Below are 17,031 nucleotides of genomic sequence, written 5' to 3' on the forward strand. Positions count from 1 at the left end.
GGATTGGTAAAATATGGTACTTAGATACCGGGTGTTTGGTGACTATCTTTAAAATGTTTAGTTCTAGACCATCTTAATCACACAACATACAAGTGCTGGAAGGATATTAAACTAAAAAAAAAAAAAAAAAAAAAAAAAAAAAATTGAAAACCAAAATTAAGCTTTCAGTTAGTAATACTAAAATTATACTCCATACAATATTAAGGCATTTGACATCTGTTAAACATTAGCCCTTAATCTATTGTTCTGTTTGTGTTATGTTCATACTTTTGGAGGATTTACAATCATCTTTGGATTCAAAATTCAAACAAATTACTTGTAAGATATGAATTTATGATATAATGATCTTTTAAATACAATTATATGATTAGAGTACAGAAATGTTTTTGTACAAAATTTGTATAAAAAATCAAAAATAAGTCGATAAGTAATTCAAGGTGGAAGTCCTATTCATCACTACAACAACTACAAATACAACCAATCTTTAGAAGAATCATTCATCATATATTCATCCAATTGATAGCTGTCCTACTTCAACCCCTTTTGCCCCCTCCAAATGTCAACCCTCTAGATGAATAGTAGTGGTGGATCCCACCACTCACATCATGCCAACTGTCCCCTCTCAGTTCTTGCCACGTGTATGGTAGTCACACAAGACAATTCCCTTTTTTCTAACTTCAGATTCTTGTTGTATACTTGTATGTCATCTCATCAACAAAGGATGCTCTTATGTTAACCATAAAACAATATTTTCCTCTTTTTTTTTTTTTAACTATAGCTGTACATGAACATTGGTGATTGGTGTACTTATTAACCACCTTAAAAATGCTCCTTGTGAAATTCAAATTTGATTGAGCCTTTTTGGTTAAACTCATGACATAGGTTACTTAGTTCTTTGGCTAGTACTGGTGCACCACAATAGAACACACCTGCACTCAAAAAGTACTCAACATTATATGACAAAATAATAATTATATATCATATATAAAGTTTATGATGATATTGGTCAACTTACCTATTCTAGCACCAGCATGTTTTGTACATGTTTTGTTGAAAACTTTCTTCCAATTTGGTCTCGCGAAATGTGTTCTTACGCGCGTTCCAGAGACAATGTCAACACCATTTTTGGCATGATTTAAAGCTTGCACCATGGTAATTAGAGCTGATCTAGCATCACCTTCTTCATACACACTAGTTAGATAATTATGCATTTCTATTACACCCTGCACAAAACCCATATTCATGAACTTATTAAAAATCTAAACTTGAAAGATAATCTTGAATTATGAAGGATTTTAAGATTAGTATACCCGTTGATCGAGTTCGGCAACTTCATTCATGACCCCTTTGAACCAATCAAACGAACCTTGTTCTCTAGTTACCCAATAAAAGTAAGCATTTGTTGTCCTCAAAATTTTCTTCTTTTTTGGAGAAACTTTACCGTGAGACGATGAGTCAGCGCTACCAGAACTTTGATCCGAACGTCTACTATGACCCGATGTTGAATCCTAATACAAAAATAAATCATTAAAAATCAATAAATAAAAAATATTTAGGTGAAGTTTTGTATAAGATTCAATTGCTAACTTACTTCAAGTTCTTCCATTTTAACAATGTTGTTGAGTAAATCTTTAAGAATACTAATAAAAGGTGTTGCTCCTATGCCAAGTCCAACTAGCAAAAGAACATCGTATTTTCGATAGTCTTGTGCTGGTGCACCATATGGCCCGTCAATCAACAATTTCGGCAACCTGAAAATTATTGTGGTTAATTAGAGGTAACAATTTTGACCCATTTACTTATCAACAAATCGATTTGAATTGTATTTTAATGCATATAACTCCCTAAATATTTTTTACTCAAAAATTTTAAAAAGATGAACATAAAAGTCCTTATGTGGTATACTATCATTCCAACCCGACCGGTTTTCACAGTACAAAAAACCACCCGTTTTGACACATTAGCCAACCCACTAACCCGTCCGTTTTGACACCTGTAGTAGTAATACAGTAGGGCAGTTAAATGAAAGTATACGTTGTTTTGGTAGTTTCATCGGCTCTAAGCAGACCGCTTTTACCAGCCATAGGTGGTTCACAAACTTCGGAAAAAACCCTTTTTAATTCTTGTGTCCAGTCACCTAATTGCCTTATGTGAATCGCTAAATAATCATCGTCAGGTGCAGACGTAATCGAAAACGGATGCCTGAAAATGAATGTAAATTTATAGCATAATAAGTAACTATTTTACTGTTATTGGTATGTTAAAGTTTTGGTTGAAGTGATAATTACCATTCAAATGGAGATACAATTGGGCATTGGACAAACATGTATTGTCCACTCTTGTATCGAAACTGGGGAGGCTTCGACATTTGAAACGTGAGAACGTTACCAGGATATATTGCAACCTGATAATTGTTACAATTATGAAAAAAGTAGTTATCAAAAAGATGGTAAATTTCTTTAGAGGTTTTGATTTCGACCCATGTTTAATTCAGGGCAAGCTATATTTGAAACGGGTATCATAGCAAATGGGTCAAACAGCTCAAAAGTTACCCAAAATGTGTTTTTAATGCATACAAGTTGCTAAATTATACTGACACACTTAATTCCGAAATTGTGTATTAAATTTACATAAAGTATTGGCCTAACCCAACCCAACTCCAATGGAGGATCCAGGAATTTTTTTTGACAGGTGCAAAATGTTAAAAATTTGGAAAAAACAAGTGAGCGGGTAAAAATGTTGACTTTCAACATATAAATACACTAAACGTCGAAGTTTAACATAATAATAACTGAAAAGAATTTGGGTCGTCGGCTGACCCGGTTGATCCTTGCCCGCCCCTGAACCCAACCCATATTAACATGCAAAAAGGTAGCTTTTTGACCTGACCCATTTCAAATTTGAATCCAACCCCCCTCTTATTCCACCTGTAGGTTTTTAAAAATACATGCTTTGTGTATCTAACCTTTAGTATCCGTACAGTATAGGAGCCCGATCGAAAATATCTGAGAGTTCTTTCCCCTGCATATAGCAGAACCGGAAATGCAATGTACATCCAAGTCTGTAATTATATCAATTCCCAATTATGATCTAAAAAACAAGGTACCTTCTTTTTTTTATTAAATAAATAAATAAAAATTGTAAAAATTTGGAAACCATACCGTCTTTTTGTACCATTTCTTGACCAAATAAAGGAACCATCCATGAACCAGCAGCAAAATGTACACAATAACAAAGAGATGGTGTGAATACCAAAAGGCGTTGAATCCCGTTAACCTATCGAATGGCTTTGGTAACTTAACTAGGCTCCTTCGAAACCATCTAGTCGCAAGTGTGAACGCAATTGCCATGCATATTACCATTATAATTCCAGTTACACCTTCTACACCTCGAACAAGGTCTACATAACTTGGTTTATTTTCACCGAAGTATTGGCTCATGTTAAGACCGTAGTTATTTTCATCTTCGTTTATAAGCCTCGGGAAATCACATGCCAAATGGTTACCCGCATGGAGTATTATACCGATTACAACGGCTGCAGCAATTGTCTGCATACGCAAGGTTAAAATTGATGTTATCATCTGACGGGTTTAAACAGTTGTGCTTTACATTTAACGGGTAATAACAAATTGGGAAAAAATATTTAAAGGGACAGTTATTTAAATATCATATCATCAAATATTATATAAAACAAACAAAAATATTTAAAGTCAGATTTTTTTAAAAGTAAAATGGGACAATTATTTTGAAACGGATGGAGCAATGAATGTAGTTAATAATCTCATTGAAGATACTTATAAATTATATAATCATGCATATTACAAATGGGAAAAAAAATTGTCTTTAGCCAGCTCAGCACAGCAGACCCATTTAACCACTACTGAAGGCACATTTTCAACCCAAGCTAATTTTAGCCCTTTGACTGATACATGACCCACCCATTTTGCATCCTTTAGATTAAGTGTTAAAAAAAGGTAAACCGTACTAAAGTCAAACCTTGTGAAAGTTGATATTGTCATCAAAAGGTATAGCATAAGACAACTTGGTGGACCTCAACCAAGTTATGGTGTTCCTACACACAGGCAATAAAACAATAGCCATATTGAACTTCAAAGTTTCAGCTGCGCCTTTAGCTGTGAGAACGCAGTAGCCCATAACTTCAAACGCAGCTCGTTGTTTGTATTGAAAGTATTTCCAAAGAAACAAACCAATCATAATCAAGATCCATAAACTAATAATCCAAAGTCTCCTCCAGTTTTCATGTAGATAATAAACGAATTTCGAGCTCATTCGTTTTATAGGACTACGGTTTCTTAACCCGTGTAGATTTTGGCTCAATGCTTGACTTGTGTAGCTTAAGGCTTGACTGTAGTTTAGGTAAGTGTCCTTTTGCAATAGAAGTGTTTCTAGCTGCCATAGCTGATACATCATAACAAAAAGTCATCTTGTAAAGTTAACATGACAAATTTTTTTTTTTTTTTTTTTATTTTTTATTTTAAAAGCAAAGTTAATATGACAATTAAGTATTAGAGTATAGATTAGTTATATGGCCCAATTCCGTTTGTGCTCCTAGAGTCCATTAGAGTTTGATTAGGTTTAGGGTTTTATAGTCTATAAATATCGCGTTATAATAGAGTAATAAAAATAAATACCCATATGGTTTTACATTGTGTAAAATTAAGTTCATTTGTCTACAGTTGCAGTTATCATGGATTTAGCGAATGAACAGATAATGCGACCAAAGGGCTTATAGTCTAGCGGTATTCAAGTAGTCTTTCAATCAAAAAGACAAAGACGTTGGGGGTTCAAGCTTCGTTGTAAGCATATTTATGAATAGATTCATGTTGAGTGTGTAAGTTACTCTTCTAAAATGCGATCGTATAAATTAAATTTTCGGAGAATTGATGTTTTAGCTAATATAATTAGGACAACTATCAAAGTCAAGGGTATATGAGACAATCTAATAATTGCTATTGTTTTGTGTACGTAAATTAGAAGAGTGACTATTCTATAAAAGTCAAGGGTTGTGGTACACTTATAATGATTTGTGTACACATTTAATATTTGGACTTCTCCTCCTTTTTTTTTTTTTTTTTTTTTTTTTTTTTTTTTCCATCTTCAATTTATGGTATTGATGATGAGAATATATGATGGTTGACTACTTTCTACACATGGTATAGTGGAGAACACGCGTAAATGTGTGACTAAATTACAAATTTCATGATGGGAACATAATAACACAAAATGTGCATTATCAGGATAGCAACCTGGCTAAACATGTGTCTTAACATGCTGAGATGAAGCAATGGGAAGTAAATGGAAAACAGAACAATTAAGAAAAATCATTATGATTCCTTGTTAAATTATAATTGTAATCAACTGATTATCTTCATTTCTCTTATTAATTATTAATTATAGTTAAAAGTCTTGTAACTTGACTGATCTTCACATGACACGTGTATCATTTTATAGAGATAGTTATCGTTTAACTAACTATTAATTTTCTTGATAATTTTCTACCATGTTCGTTGATGAAAACAGCAGTTGAACAACCAAAAGAGAATGTGTAGTCCAAAATCCTTAATTCTTCGTGGGACGGTTGAACAACAACTTAATCTGATCTTAATTAGTTTGTGCAGTATCGCCTAACCACTCGGTACTAACTTTGAAAAAACTAACATGCACAACTTGATTTAATTAAGTATATATTAATATCATTATACTTTTAATTAATCGTCCGTTATCAAGACTACCTTCACTGGTTTTAATGAACTCTATTTTTTTTCTTAAATTTATTATAAGAAATATACATTGTTTACATATTTTACTAAGCAGACACCTAGCTCACATTTTAAATTCAATTTCAAGTCAAATGTCCCATACGGCAGCCAGCTCTCTATCACTCTTTTTTTTAAAAAAAAAAATTTGTTTTTTTGTGTGTGCTTAAGATAGAACATTCGCAGGTTATATTTTTAATTTATTAATTAATTTCAATTTGTAAATAGTGTTAAACAATCTAGATTTATCTTACATTAAAAATTTAATATTCCTACTTGATATCTGACTTACATGCATAGACCATGCATCTAGATGATTAATTAATATGTTCACTTAAACAAAAGACGTGTGAAAATGGATTACTAAAATAATGACATTTTATTATATTAAAAAAATAGTACGTAGTAATAATTAGTAGGAGATCTATCAAGGTAAACCTTTATTTTGTTAATGGGAAACAGGGCTATAAAGACACTAATCATTCAACAATCTGCCTTAAATATTTAATTAGGAATGAGAGGAATGCAAGTATGAATCAGTTTAGATTATTCATTCTTTTAAACCGCTTTATTGATTGATTTACATGTCTGTTCATGCATATTTTTTTCAAGGGAAAACCTACACACGAACAGCAATGCGAAAGGGTTTTTTTTAGGCGTCAACGTCGTTGATCTCCGGTCCGGTTACCGTGAATAACCCGTACCCGAGATGATGATCTTGGGAGGGTGGCCAACGAATTGCCCGCCGGTCGATAGTCGTACCCTATCGACGGCAAAGGGAGAAAAAACCCTACAAGACCCGTAGGTAAAAACCCTAGAGTTGCGATCGTGAAGACGATAATGGAGAAGATCCGGCGATAACTGCCGTGTGCGTTGCGGACTTGCGGTGGCGGCGATGCGGTGTGATCGAATGATCGTATGAGGTGGTGCTTTCATTGAGAGAGTAAGAGTTGTATGCGATTGGGAGATTGTGAACTTGATGTAGGTTTTGCCCCATATTTATAGATGGGAATTAGGGTTAACTGACTTGGGGCCCAAGTTAATTGTGTAGACCCTAATTGGGCTAAACCCTACGTCATCAAGTCCCCCAAGTTCGGTATGATATTTTTGTCAAGTATCGTATCGAACTTCTCATTATGCTGCGGAAAATAAGTTCACATGAGCCTGCGCAAACAACTGTGCGTAAACCCGCGAACAGATGCGCAAAGAACAGCATGCAGAGTGCGCAGGGAAACCGCGTGAACTACCATGCGTAAAACCGCATGAAAATTGCGTCTAAAGTCGCGGACAACTGTGCGTAAATTGTGCGTAACCTGGACAAAAGCGTGTGGACAGTTGCGCAAGCGCGCGAACATCTGCGCATTCATGTACTTAAACCGCATATAACGAATTAAAAGCTCAATAAGAAAAGACAAACCTTCTCAAACCGAACGATAGACGGTAGAAACACGAGACATAATGCATCGGGTCCCACGGATGGAGCCAAATGTTCATGCATATTTTTTCCAAGGGAAAACCTACACACGGACATCAATGCGAAAGGGTTTTTTTTAGGCGTCAACGTCGTTGATCTCCGGTCCGGTTACCGTGAATAACCCGTACCCGAGATGATGATCTCGGGAGGGTGGCCAACGAATTGCCCGCCGGTCGATAGTCGGACCCTATCGACGGCAAAGGGAGAAAAAACCCTACAAGACCCGTAGGTAAAAACCCTAGAGTTGCGATCGTGAAGACGATCGTGGAGAAGATCCGGCGATAACTGCCGTGTGCGTTGCGGACTTGCGGTGGCGACGTTGCGGTGTGATCGAATGATCGTATGAGGTGGTGCTTTCATTGAGAGAGTAAGAGTTGTATGCGATTGGGAGATTGTGAACTTGATGTAGGTTTTGCCCCATATTTATAGATGGGAATTAGGGTTAATTGACTTGGGGCCCAAGTTAATTGTGTAGACCCTAATTGGGCTAAACCCTACGTCATCAATGTCATTTAAACGTCTACAACTACTTATAACATACTGTATATTATTATTATACCGCTTTATGGATTTCATTTAAATTTGTGATGACTAATTATTATTATGCATTGCTTTTAAGGACAAACCGTGTAAGTAATGTGCAAAGATATTAAGGAAAGTTTGGTAATGGGGAGTGATAACGAGATGAAAGCTACTTAAAAGTGGAGCCCACACGCACCTCAATGTAGCCAAGTCTTTCGGGATCCAATTCTTCCATTATTAAAGCTGCATACTCTTCCGCTTGTTCTTGCAATCTTGATAGCTTGTTTGCTGACGCACTTAACATTATGATCTGTTCAATTCAATATGGAAATATAAACCTCAAATTGATAACTATGAAAAAGTCCTCACCAACAACCCCTCTTATATTTATTACATTTATTTATTTATTTTAATTTAAAGTAGACTTCCTATTGTAAAATATAAACAATAGTTGGAATATGCCAATATGGGAACAACATATATGTATACTTTTTGTGGATTAAAATGCATATATAGGAAGTATATACGAACATTTAATCGTTTAGCTTTTTTTGACATGAACGGTAACAATAATTCTGAATATGTTATAATGTAGATAAGGAGACTTTTTCTTAAAAAGGGAAGTTGGAGGCTTTTAGTAGGTTGTGAATTGTAAATGGTACTGGAATATTTTCATATATAGCAGTCACACTTATGGACACTAGTTTCCATTCTTGTAAGGTATGTGAATTTACAGAAACTACTAAAAACCTTTCTATGTACATTTTGTTACTATTCATATGCTGTCATGATAGTTAAGCGAAATAATATAGCAAAATAAATGTATAAAACTATTATTATTAATTTCATACTATGGTGAAAATAATACAATCATTCAAAAGAATTAAATGATAAATGATGAATATTTATTTAGGTGGTAAGAAGATTTTGCATAACAGAAATGACCACCAAATCAACTCAAAGCACATGCATAAAGATTTTTTTAAACAAAAAAGGCTACACACCCCATTTAACCACTTCACCACCCTTATCAACCCACCCCAAAAATAGTTCATTCAACTCTTCAAAAACAATTGAACATGTTTGAATTTTTCAATCTCTGTGTTTTAAATATTTCAAATTTTAACTAAACTATAATAATCAATACTCATACTCATTATTAAAAAATAAAAATAAAAAATTAATGTAGTGTACGTACAGAAATGTATTGTGTATTAGGTTACATGACTTTTTCTACAGAATATGTATATATGTGTATTATATTATTTATTATTATTGTTATTATTATTATATGAAAAAATGTTACTCGCAATTACCTCTTTAACTTCTTCTTCCGTTATTCTTCCATCTTCATTCTTGTCTACCCTGTAACAATATACGTGTCTCTTTCATATTATCTTAAAAACATTAAATTATAATCATTAATTATGTAGATTTAATCGAAAAATTGGTACATGTCAAAAAAGATCTGAAGTCTAGAATCGAAACTCTGATCGGTAATCTGAGTCCAATATTCATATAATTCCTCTTTACTAATCTTATCAACTTTTAATCTTCGTCTTCTGCTAATCGCATCGTAAACTTCAAGCGCAAATTCCTTCGAATCCTTCATACCTTCATATATCAAAACAAATAATCAATCACATCTTCAATTCATTTAGGAAATGATGTTTAATGAACGAAAAATTAGGTTAAAAACCTATGCATTGTGCGAAATCGGAACGATATAGAAATCCGTCTTTCGAAAGCTTATCGAAATTGCGCTCAACTTCATTCCATCTATCAACACCATTAATTTTACTATTACTAATAAATCGAAGTCCTTTAAGTGCTTTATGAGCACCAGAACGCGTTCGATCAAGTTGCGCACGTTGTCTACGCATTGCACGTGCCGCCAACGCAGAATCCAAACCATTACCACTTCCTACGACGACGTTTTGCGTCGCTGAAGACGACGTCGCACGTGACGTGTGCCCATAGCTCCACGAAAACCGTCTCAATTCCATCGAAAACTGCCGCGCTTTCGCAACAGCTTCAGCTTTTAGCTCCTGTGAAAACTGACGTAATCGATTAGACGAACTACGTCGTATTGATGACGGTGATCGAGACGACGACGGTGTATCCGTACCGAATTCGTGATCGATTTGAATAACTGTTGCTGGTTCGACACTGCGTAATACGATAGTGTCGTCATCTTGAAGATCTAAAGTGACTTCAACAAATTCTTCATTTGGATTGATTGATGACGTGTCAGTGTACGCCGGTGATGAACCTCCGGATAACATATTGTCCGGTACGGTGTCGGACGCCCACCGGCGTTCGTGACGTCCACCGCCTTTCATAAGCTGGAATGAAAATTGTATATGAATCTGTGATAAATTACTAGTGGAGATTTGAAATTAACTAACACAGGGTGGTTGTATGTATGTATATTTTTGAAGGTTTATGTTTGTAGAGGCCAGAGATAGATATATACATTTTTATTTCGTAGCTAAAAACAGAGATTCGAAGTTCGAAGATGCTTTTAAATAAGATTATTAAATTTTTAATCATTATTAATTTATTACTATTATTATTACACCAATTTTTAATCCATTTACACTTAATTATCTATTTTACTTTTAATTATATATACAACAAAATAAAATAATATAAGTTCAACTCCCTAAGGATATAACTATAAGTTTATGAGACAAAAGTATGGATCAAAAAGTAGTGTGTGAGAATCACCTTATTATTATTATTATTATTATTATTATTATTATTATTATTATTATTATTATTATTTATTTATTTATTTATTTATTTCAATTATATTATTATTATTTTATTATTATTATTAGAATAGAATAGAATTTGTTAAGGGTTAATGCATAAATAATTTGTATACGGCGATTACGTTTGACTTTAATATGACGCTTTTTTCTTTGTACATACATTTTATGCACTTTAACGATAATCCTTGAAGTTGTCGTTAGCATTTTTCACTTTATTATATTTATGAATCTATGAAACTATCATTTATTAGTGATTTTAATTCTAATATGTAGAAGTTAATTACAGAGTAAAAGTTGATTAAATATCAAGAATTGAAATGGTTAGTTGATTTGGAAACGAGTCATGATCAAACTGTTGTTTCCTTGTACTCCCTCTATCCCATCTTGTACTTCCTCTATCCCATCTTAAGTGTACACTGTTGACTTTTCAAAGTCTTTTTTTGTCAACTTTGTAAATATTTTAATTTGTGTTATATAATATTTAATGAAAATCATATGAAATGAAAACACATTTAAAACTCAATTCATTCATATAATTTTCATCAAATATTATATAGAAAAAATAAAAATATTTACGGTCAAAGTTGACAAAGAAATACTTTGAAAAGTCAACAGTGGACACTTAAGATAGAACAGAGGGAGTAATATGCAATGTACAAAGTGTTTGGTATTGTGATAACTATATATATATATATATATATATATATATATATATATATATATATATATATATATATATATATATATATATATATATATATATATATATATATATGTATGTACAGGTTCAAACGAGAATCACAAAAAAGCGAGAACTGCGATAACTTTAGAATTTCATAGTTTTTTATGCATCTAAATGCAACAAATTATATAAAAATATTAATTAATGATCATATTATTAACAAACATATGTTCATTTCCACAAATTAAATGTTAAATTGTTAATTATATCAATTGTTCACATGTTACACAAACAAATATGCACTTGTGAATGAGAAACTATATATTTGATTATATAGATAAAATATAAGTTTTTTCGGGCTATTTTATCTTCATTCTTATTCTTCATCAACATTTATGGGTGATTCAATCTACTCACATATGAAAATCATTGTAAATTAAAAGTTCTCGCAGTTAACGTCTTTTTTGTGGTTCTCGTTTGAAATACACACACACACACGCACACACACACACACACACACACACACACACACACACACACACACATATATATATATATATATATATATATATATATATATATATATAGTGGTAGGATCAATGGGGAAGTAACCAATTGTGGTGAAGCGGGGGAAGCAATTTTTTTTTTTTTTCGTTTATTGAAAAAACTTTATTCACGAACATTATAGATTGGATGAAAATATGAACATTTATAAAAGACACTTGTGATAAATGTTTCTATTTTGACGGAAAAACGCTCGAAGAAATAATATATAACAATTATCGTATTTTTCGAGCGTATTTTGAGGGTTTAGAAATTTAGGGTTTAGGGTTTAGATTTAGGATTTAGATTGAGTTTTTAACACGAACGATTTAGAGTCTAGGGTTTAGGGTTTAGAATTTTGAATTTAAGGACTAAACCAAAAATGATCAACCTTAAATTTAGGAAAGCACATATTATATATAATTAATTATATTTCTTTGAATCGGACATTTATTAACATCACAATGAGTTAATAGCTTAATGTTACCCGTTGTAATTAAAGCCGATATCCGTCATGTGAAAGTTTTTTTGCCAAAATGAGCGCAAATTCGAGTCTAACTTTGGGAAAAAAATTGCAACCCTTAACAAAGTAATGATACCGCAACCCGCATGCGCATTCTATATGTATGCGGGTAATCACTAGCGTGTGTACGAATGTAATTTATATGCAGTATGCGGTACGCGGAAGCGTGTTGAATGCCTTTGTTCTTGGCATGGCGATTACTTGGCCATCAAGCCTAATATCTTTTCCATAATTACAACCGAGATTCGGGGGAGTTTGTTATGGAAAGGATTATCACAATCTTGGACGATTCTAGAATTAGGGTTTGCCTATATATACTAACCCTAATTATCATTCCAGGATCATCACACTTTACGTAGGCTTACAATACGTATTCATTATCATCGTTCATCAAAGGTTAACAGGTTAGTCACTCTCGACGGTTTCCTACAGCCTTATTTGGGCCTTCGATCGACGACCGTCATCGAAGGTGGACTTAATCACCTAGCCACCTCCGCCGACATCATCATGTCAGCCCGGGTTATTCACGGTAGCCGGACAAGAGAGCTAAGTTCTAAGATCCTTAAATCTCTTTTAAATGTATTGAACATGCATATTAACCTCTTGGAAAATATATGCACGATCAAGTGGTGCTTTCATTGAGAGCCGAACTAATTCAAGACGTATTTAATTGTTTTTTCATTTAAAAGTTTTGAATTATAAAGCTCATTACTCACAGTTTTCTCGAATTTTTTGTTTCTTTAACAGAATCATGACTTCCGGGGAATCATCCAAACGTACACAAACGGACAACCAGAACACGCCATCTGGTAATCAGCCAACGCAAGCTATGACTACGGGGGCGGGATACACGCCATACCCTCCACCTATGTCCGGTGAACCTTTCCAAAGGTATAAACCGATATTCCCGGATGGAATTACTCCGCCAAGCCAAACTCGCCGGTCACAACTATGCGGCTAGATTTTTCTGCAGTGGATCCAAGAGTTATCTTTGTAGGCACTAGCGGCGAAACTATAGGCCCGCATGTAGTATGCTGCGGCTCGGTGCCTATTTACAGCACCACGGTATCAATCCCTCTGCAGATGCAGGGTTGTCAGCAAAGTTCGTCTTTTACACCACTGCAGCCTTGGCAGCCGTCGCGCCCAATTTCATAGTTTCTAACCCCTGCGGATACGCAGGCATTACTTAATATTTGGGGGTTCGGTGTCATTCCAGACGCCAATTCTCATTGGACGCCGATAACCGCAGAACAACAAAGCACTGCACATACGGTTGGACTTATAACGGCATATCCTCAGGTCTCGCATGCATCTGCGCCACAGGTTTCGGCACCTTTTCAGCTACTCGTATACTCTGCGCCGGCAGGCTTGCCTTCTTTTCCAACGCAGCAGCCTTGGTTATATCCGCAGACGCCAGGGCAAGCTTGGCAAAATATCCAGGGACAGGCGAACCTTGCTGTGCAGTTCATGCAGGCTGCACCTCCTGACATGGTTCATTTATTTTCACAACCCGACTTTGTTCAGGACATGATGAAGCATTTTTTCGCGGGGCTCAAAGGTGACCCTGTTAAACCACCTTTTGAGCTACCAACTACTTTTGATAAGTTTCCTCCGCATATAACTGCATATCCGTTTCCATCAGCGCCAAAGATACCCCACACGCTGGGTACCTATAATGGCTTGACTGATCCGGATGATTTCTTGCAGCGGTTTGAAGGTGCAATGTGCACCCAGGGATGGGTGGATCCAGTTGCATGTCAGATATTTCCCATGACACTGAAGGGTATTGCACGCGAATGGTTCAACAAGCTACCAGCCGGTAGTATATCTGGGTTCATGGATTTGCAAATGAAGTTTCTGCTGCAGTATCAAAATCAGAGGCCGCACAAGCGCACTCACATTGAATGTCATGATATTGTACAGAAATCCAAGGAATCTTTGGGTGGATTTCTCACGAGATATACTAATGAGTGCTTGCGCATATCGGACCTAAAGCCAGAGCAGCAGATTTCTGGGCTAATACATGGTATAAGTACGGAGCGTCATCCAACGCTGGTCAGGCGTCTGCGCCATACGGTGCCAACAACTTATGCTGAAGCACTTAATGAATACCACGATTATATGTGGAGTGGTGAAGATAATGATATTCCCACCGCTAGCTCACGCAATGAGAGGAAAGACGATGATGATCGTTCGCGCGATCAAAGCCGCAGTAACAGTTCTTGCGGAAGATATCCTAGTGGTGGTCCTATAAGAAGTGATAAGGGGCGAACAAGTGGTAACTTCCGAATCAATAATCAGCGCGGCATTAATAATCAGTACTATGCGCTGTTCAAAAGCCTGTCTAAAACACCAAAAGAGATTTTGGCAACCGAACCAGTATGCGCAACCTTTGCGGTTCCAACTCCGCTGACAGAATTTGGCAAGCGGGATAAAATAAAATACTGTGAGTTCCATGACGATTACGGCCATGACACCAATCGGTGTAAAAAATTAATGGAGCGAGTGCTGGAAGCGCTAAGCGCAGGAAAATTAGATCATCTCAAGCCGTCAAAAAAAGATAAGGGAAAGGCCGCAGAAGAAAGTTCAAAAGCCAAAATGTTCGCATGGCAAAAAAGCAGATAATGCTAAAAGCGCCGATGTAACCATCAATATGGTTGACGCGGAAAGAGTCGGTCAACGAAGAAAGTGCAGTGATTACCAGGATTGGGAACTCATTCCAATTTCATTCCCTCCTGTAATGTCAATCGACACAGCTGACGAACCTGTCATCATCAAGTGTCGCATTCCTAATCACGGTATACAGATCAAACGCATGCATGTTGAAACCGACAGTGGTGTCGAAATTATGTACGAACATTGCTATCATTTTCTTCCCGCAGAAGTCAAAGCGCAGTTACGCCAGCCCGATATTACGCTATCAGGATTCTCTGGGGAAAGCTCATGGCCGCTTGGCCGTATAGAGCTTGTAGTAGAACTTGCGGATGACAAGAATCCGCAGTTGGTTAGAAGCGAGTTAATTGACTTTTATGTGGTCCGTTCGACTTCGCGCTACAATGCGCTTCTGGGGAGAAATTTCATACGGCGTTTTAACATTATACCCTCAGTAGTGCATGGCTTGATCAAGTTTCCTACCATGGGTTGAATTACTACAATTGCATCACATCAAGCAACCGAGTTATGTGGTTCAGTTGTGCATGTAAGCATTCCCAGCATAGGAGAACAGCTTAAAAGCAGTGCAGTCATAGCTAACCGCTTGCATCCGGACAAGCGAATCAAAATTGGCGCAGACTTGTCAGCCGAAACTAAGGCTAAGTTGCACGGTATATTGTCCGCAAACGCAGACGTGTTCGCATGGCAGGAATCAGACATGACTGGGGTCCTGCGGGATATTGCTGAAACGACCCGTCAAAGTACACTTGACGACCATCGTTATCTTGGTCCCACAGCTTGATCATAACTCTATATGAATTTGATAAATAACCTTGCATTCTTTATTTAAAAATGATTTCCTATAAAGGAAACCTACCAGAATGTGTAAGTTTGGGAAAAAAAACATACATTATTACTTAACCAAAAGTTGACTAAAACAAGTCAACAACATCCACTATTAAATGTATCAAAATAGAATGCAAGTTAATGTTTAACAAAAGTTGCCATCATAAATATGCAGACTCTCTAAGCACAGCGGAAGCAATCAATCATGAACCTGAGAATAAAACATGCGAGTAACTGTCAACAAAAATATTGAGTGAATTATAGGTTTAATATTGCAAACAATAATTAATTTAAACCATAAAAATTTATGTTTAAAAACATAAAAACTCCTTTTTGGACCACAAAATTATATGCTAGAAAATATATAAAAACATTATTCCATTTTCCGTGAGCCACCTGGTAACCACTTAACCATTTATTTACCCTTGCCAAACACAATAAATAATATACACCGAACAAGTGTATCTTTAACTAAATACGAAGTACTAAACATTCCGATTATAAATTGCTAGCGCGACTAGCTCGAAATGGGGTTGTCAAACCCGATAGATCTATCCATAGGATTTGCGTTCACCAGTAGAAACCAGTGATTACAATTACCAGATTAGGGAATATTTTTGTTCGACTCACAATGAATAATTTAAACCAACTTCTACTTGTGTCCAATATGAAAAATAAAATGCATGTATTCTCATCCCAAAAGATTTAAGATAGAAAAATGGGACTATAACTCACCTTAACGCAAATGAAGTAATCACACAAAAAGCGAACAACAAGTGAAGTAAAGTGATTAGGAATGATCACAACGCCGACCTATAAATAAAGCAGGTCGATATAAATAACTAACTTAGGTCAATTATTAGTATGATAGCTATTGTATATGTTGCAAGTAGACATAGAACAACACTCAACATGCATTGGTTTGATCAGAACAGCGTACAGACACATACTTTCTATTTTTAGAAAGTTTATATTTTAGGAAAGTTTCTATTTTTGGAAAGTTTCTATTTTTAGAAAATTTCTATTTTTAGAAAATTTCTATTTTAGGAAAGTTTCTATTTTTGAAAAGTTTCTATTTTTAGAAAGTTTCTATTTTTAGAAAGTTTCTATTTTTAGAAAGTTTACAAGTTAGGAAAGTTTCCTTAATTAGAAAGTCAACAGAAGTCAACTGAAAGTCAAAGTCAACTGAAAGTCAACTAAAAAGTCAACATTGGTCAAACATAGTCAACATTGAT

General features: G+C 35.2%; 1 protein-coding gene across 1 annotated transcript; it reads right to left on the reverse strand.

Annotated features, from left to right (window-relative positions):
• Window positions 1-324: 324 nt before the first annotated feature.
• Window positions 325-10,251, reverse strand: LOC139857106 (respiratory burst oxidase homolog protein A). Its single transcript, XM_071845830.1, is given in 13 exon segments — window positions 325-929; window positions 1,016-1,223; window positions 1,311-1,508; window positions 1,592-1,751; window positions 2,035-2,202; window positions 2,289-2,404; window positions 2,966-3,061; window positions 3,162-3,548; window positions 3,997-4,419; window positions 7,970-8,083; window positions 9,090-9,138; window positions 9,228-9,419; window positions 9,454-10,251. Coding segments are annotated over 13 exon segments (2,883 nt in total). The 5' UTR covers window positions 10,116-10,251; the 3' UTR covers window positions 325-819.
• Between the last annotated feature and the right edge of the window lie 6,780 nt (window positions 10,252-17,031).

This window comes from Rutidosis leptorrhynchoides, chromosome 7, assembly GCF_046630445.1.
Source record: "Rutidosis leptorrhynchoides isolate AG116_Rl617_1_P2 chromosome 7, CSIRO_AGI_Rlap_v1, whole genome shotgun sequence".
NCBI lineage: Eukaryota > Viridiplantae > Streptophyta > Magnoliopsida > Asterales > Asteraceae > Rutidosis > Rutidosis leptorrhynchoides.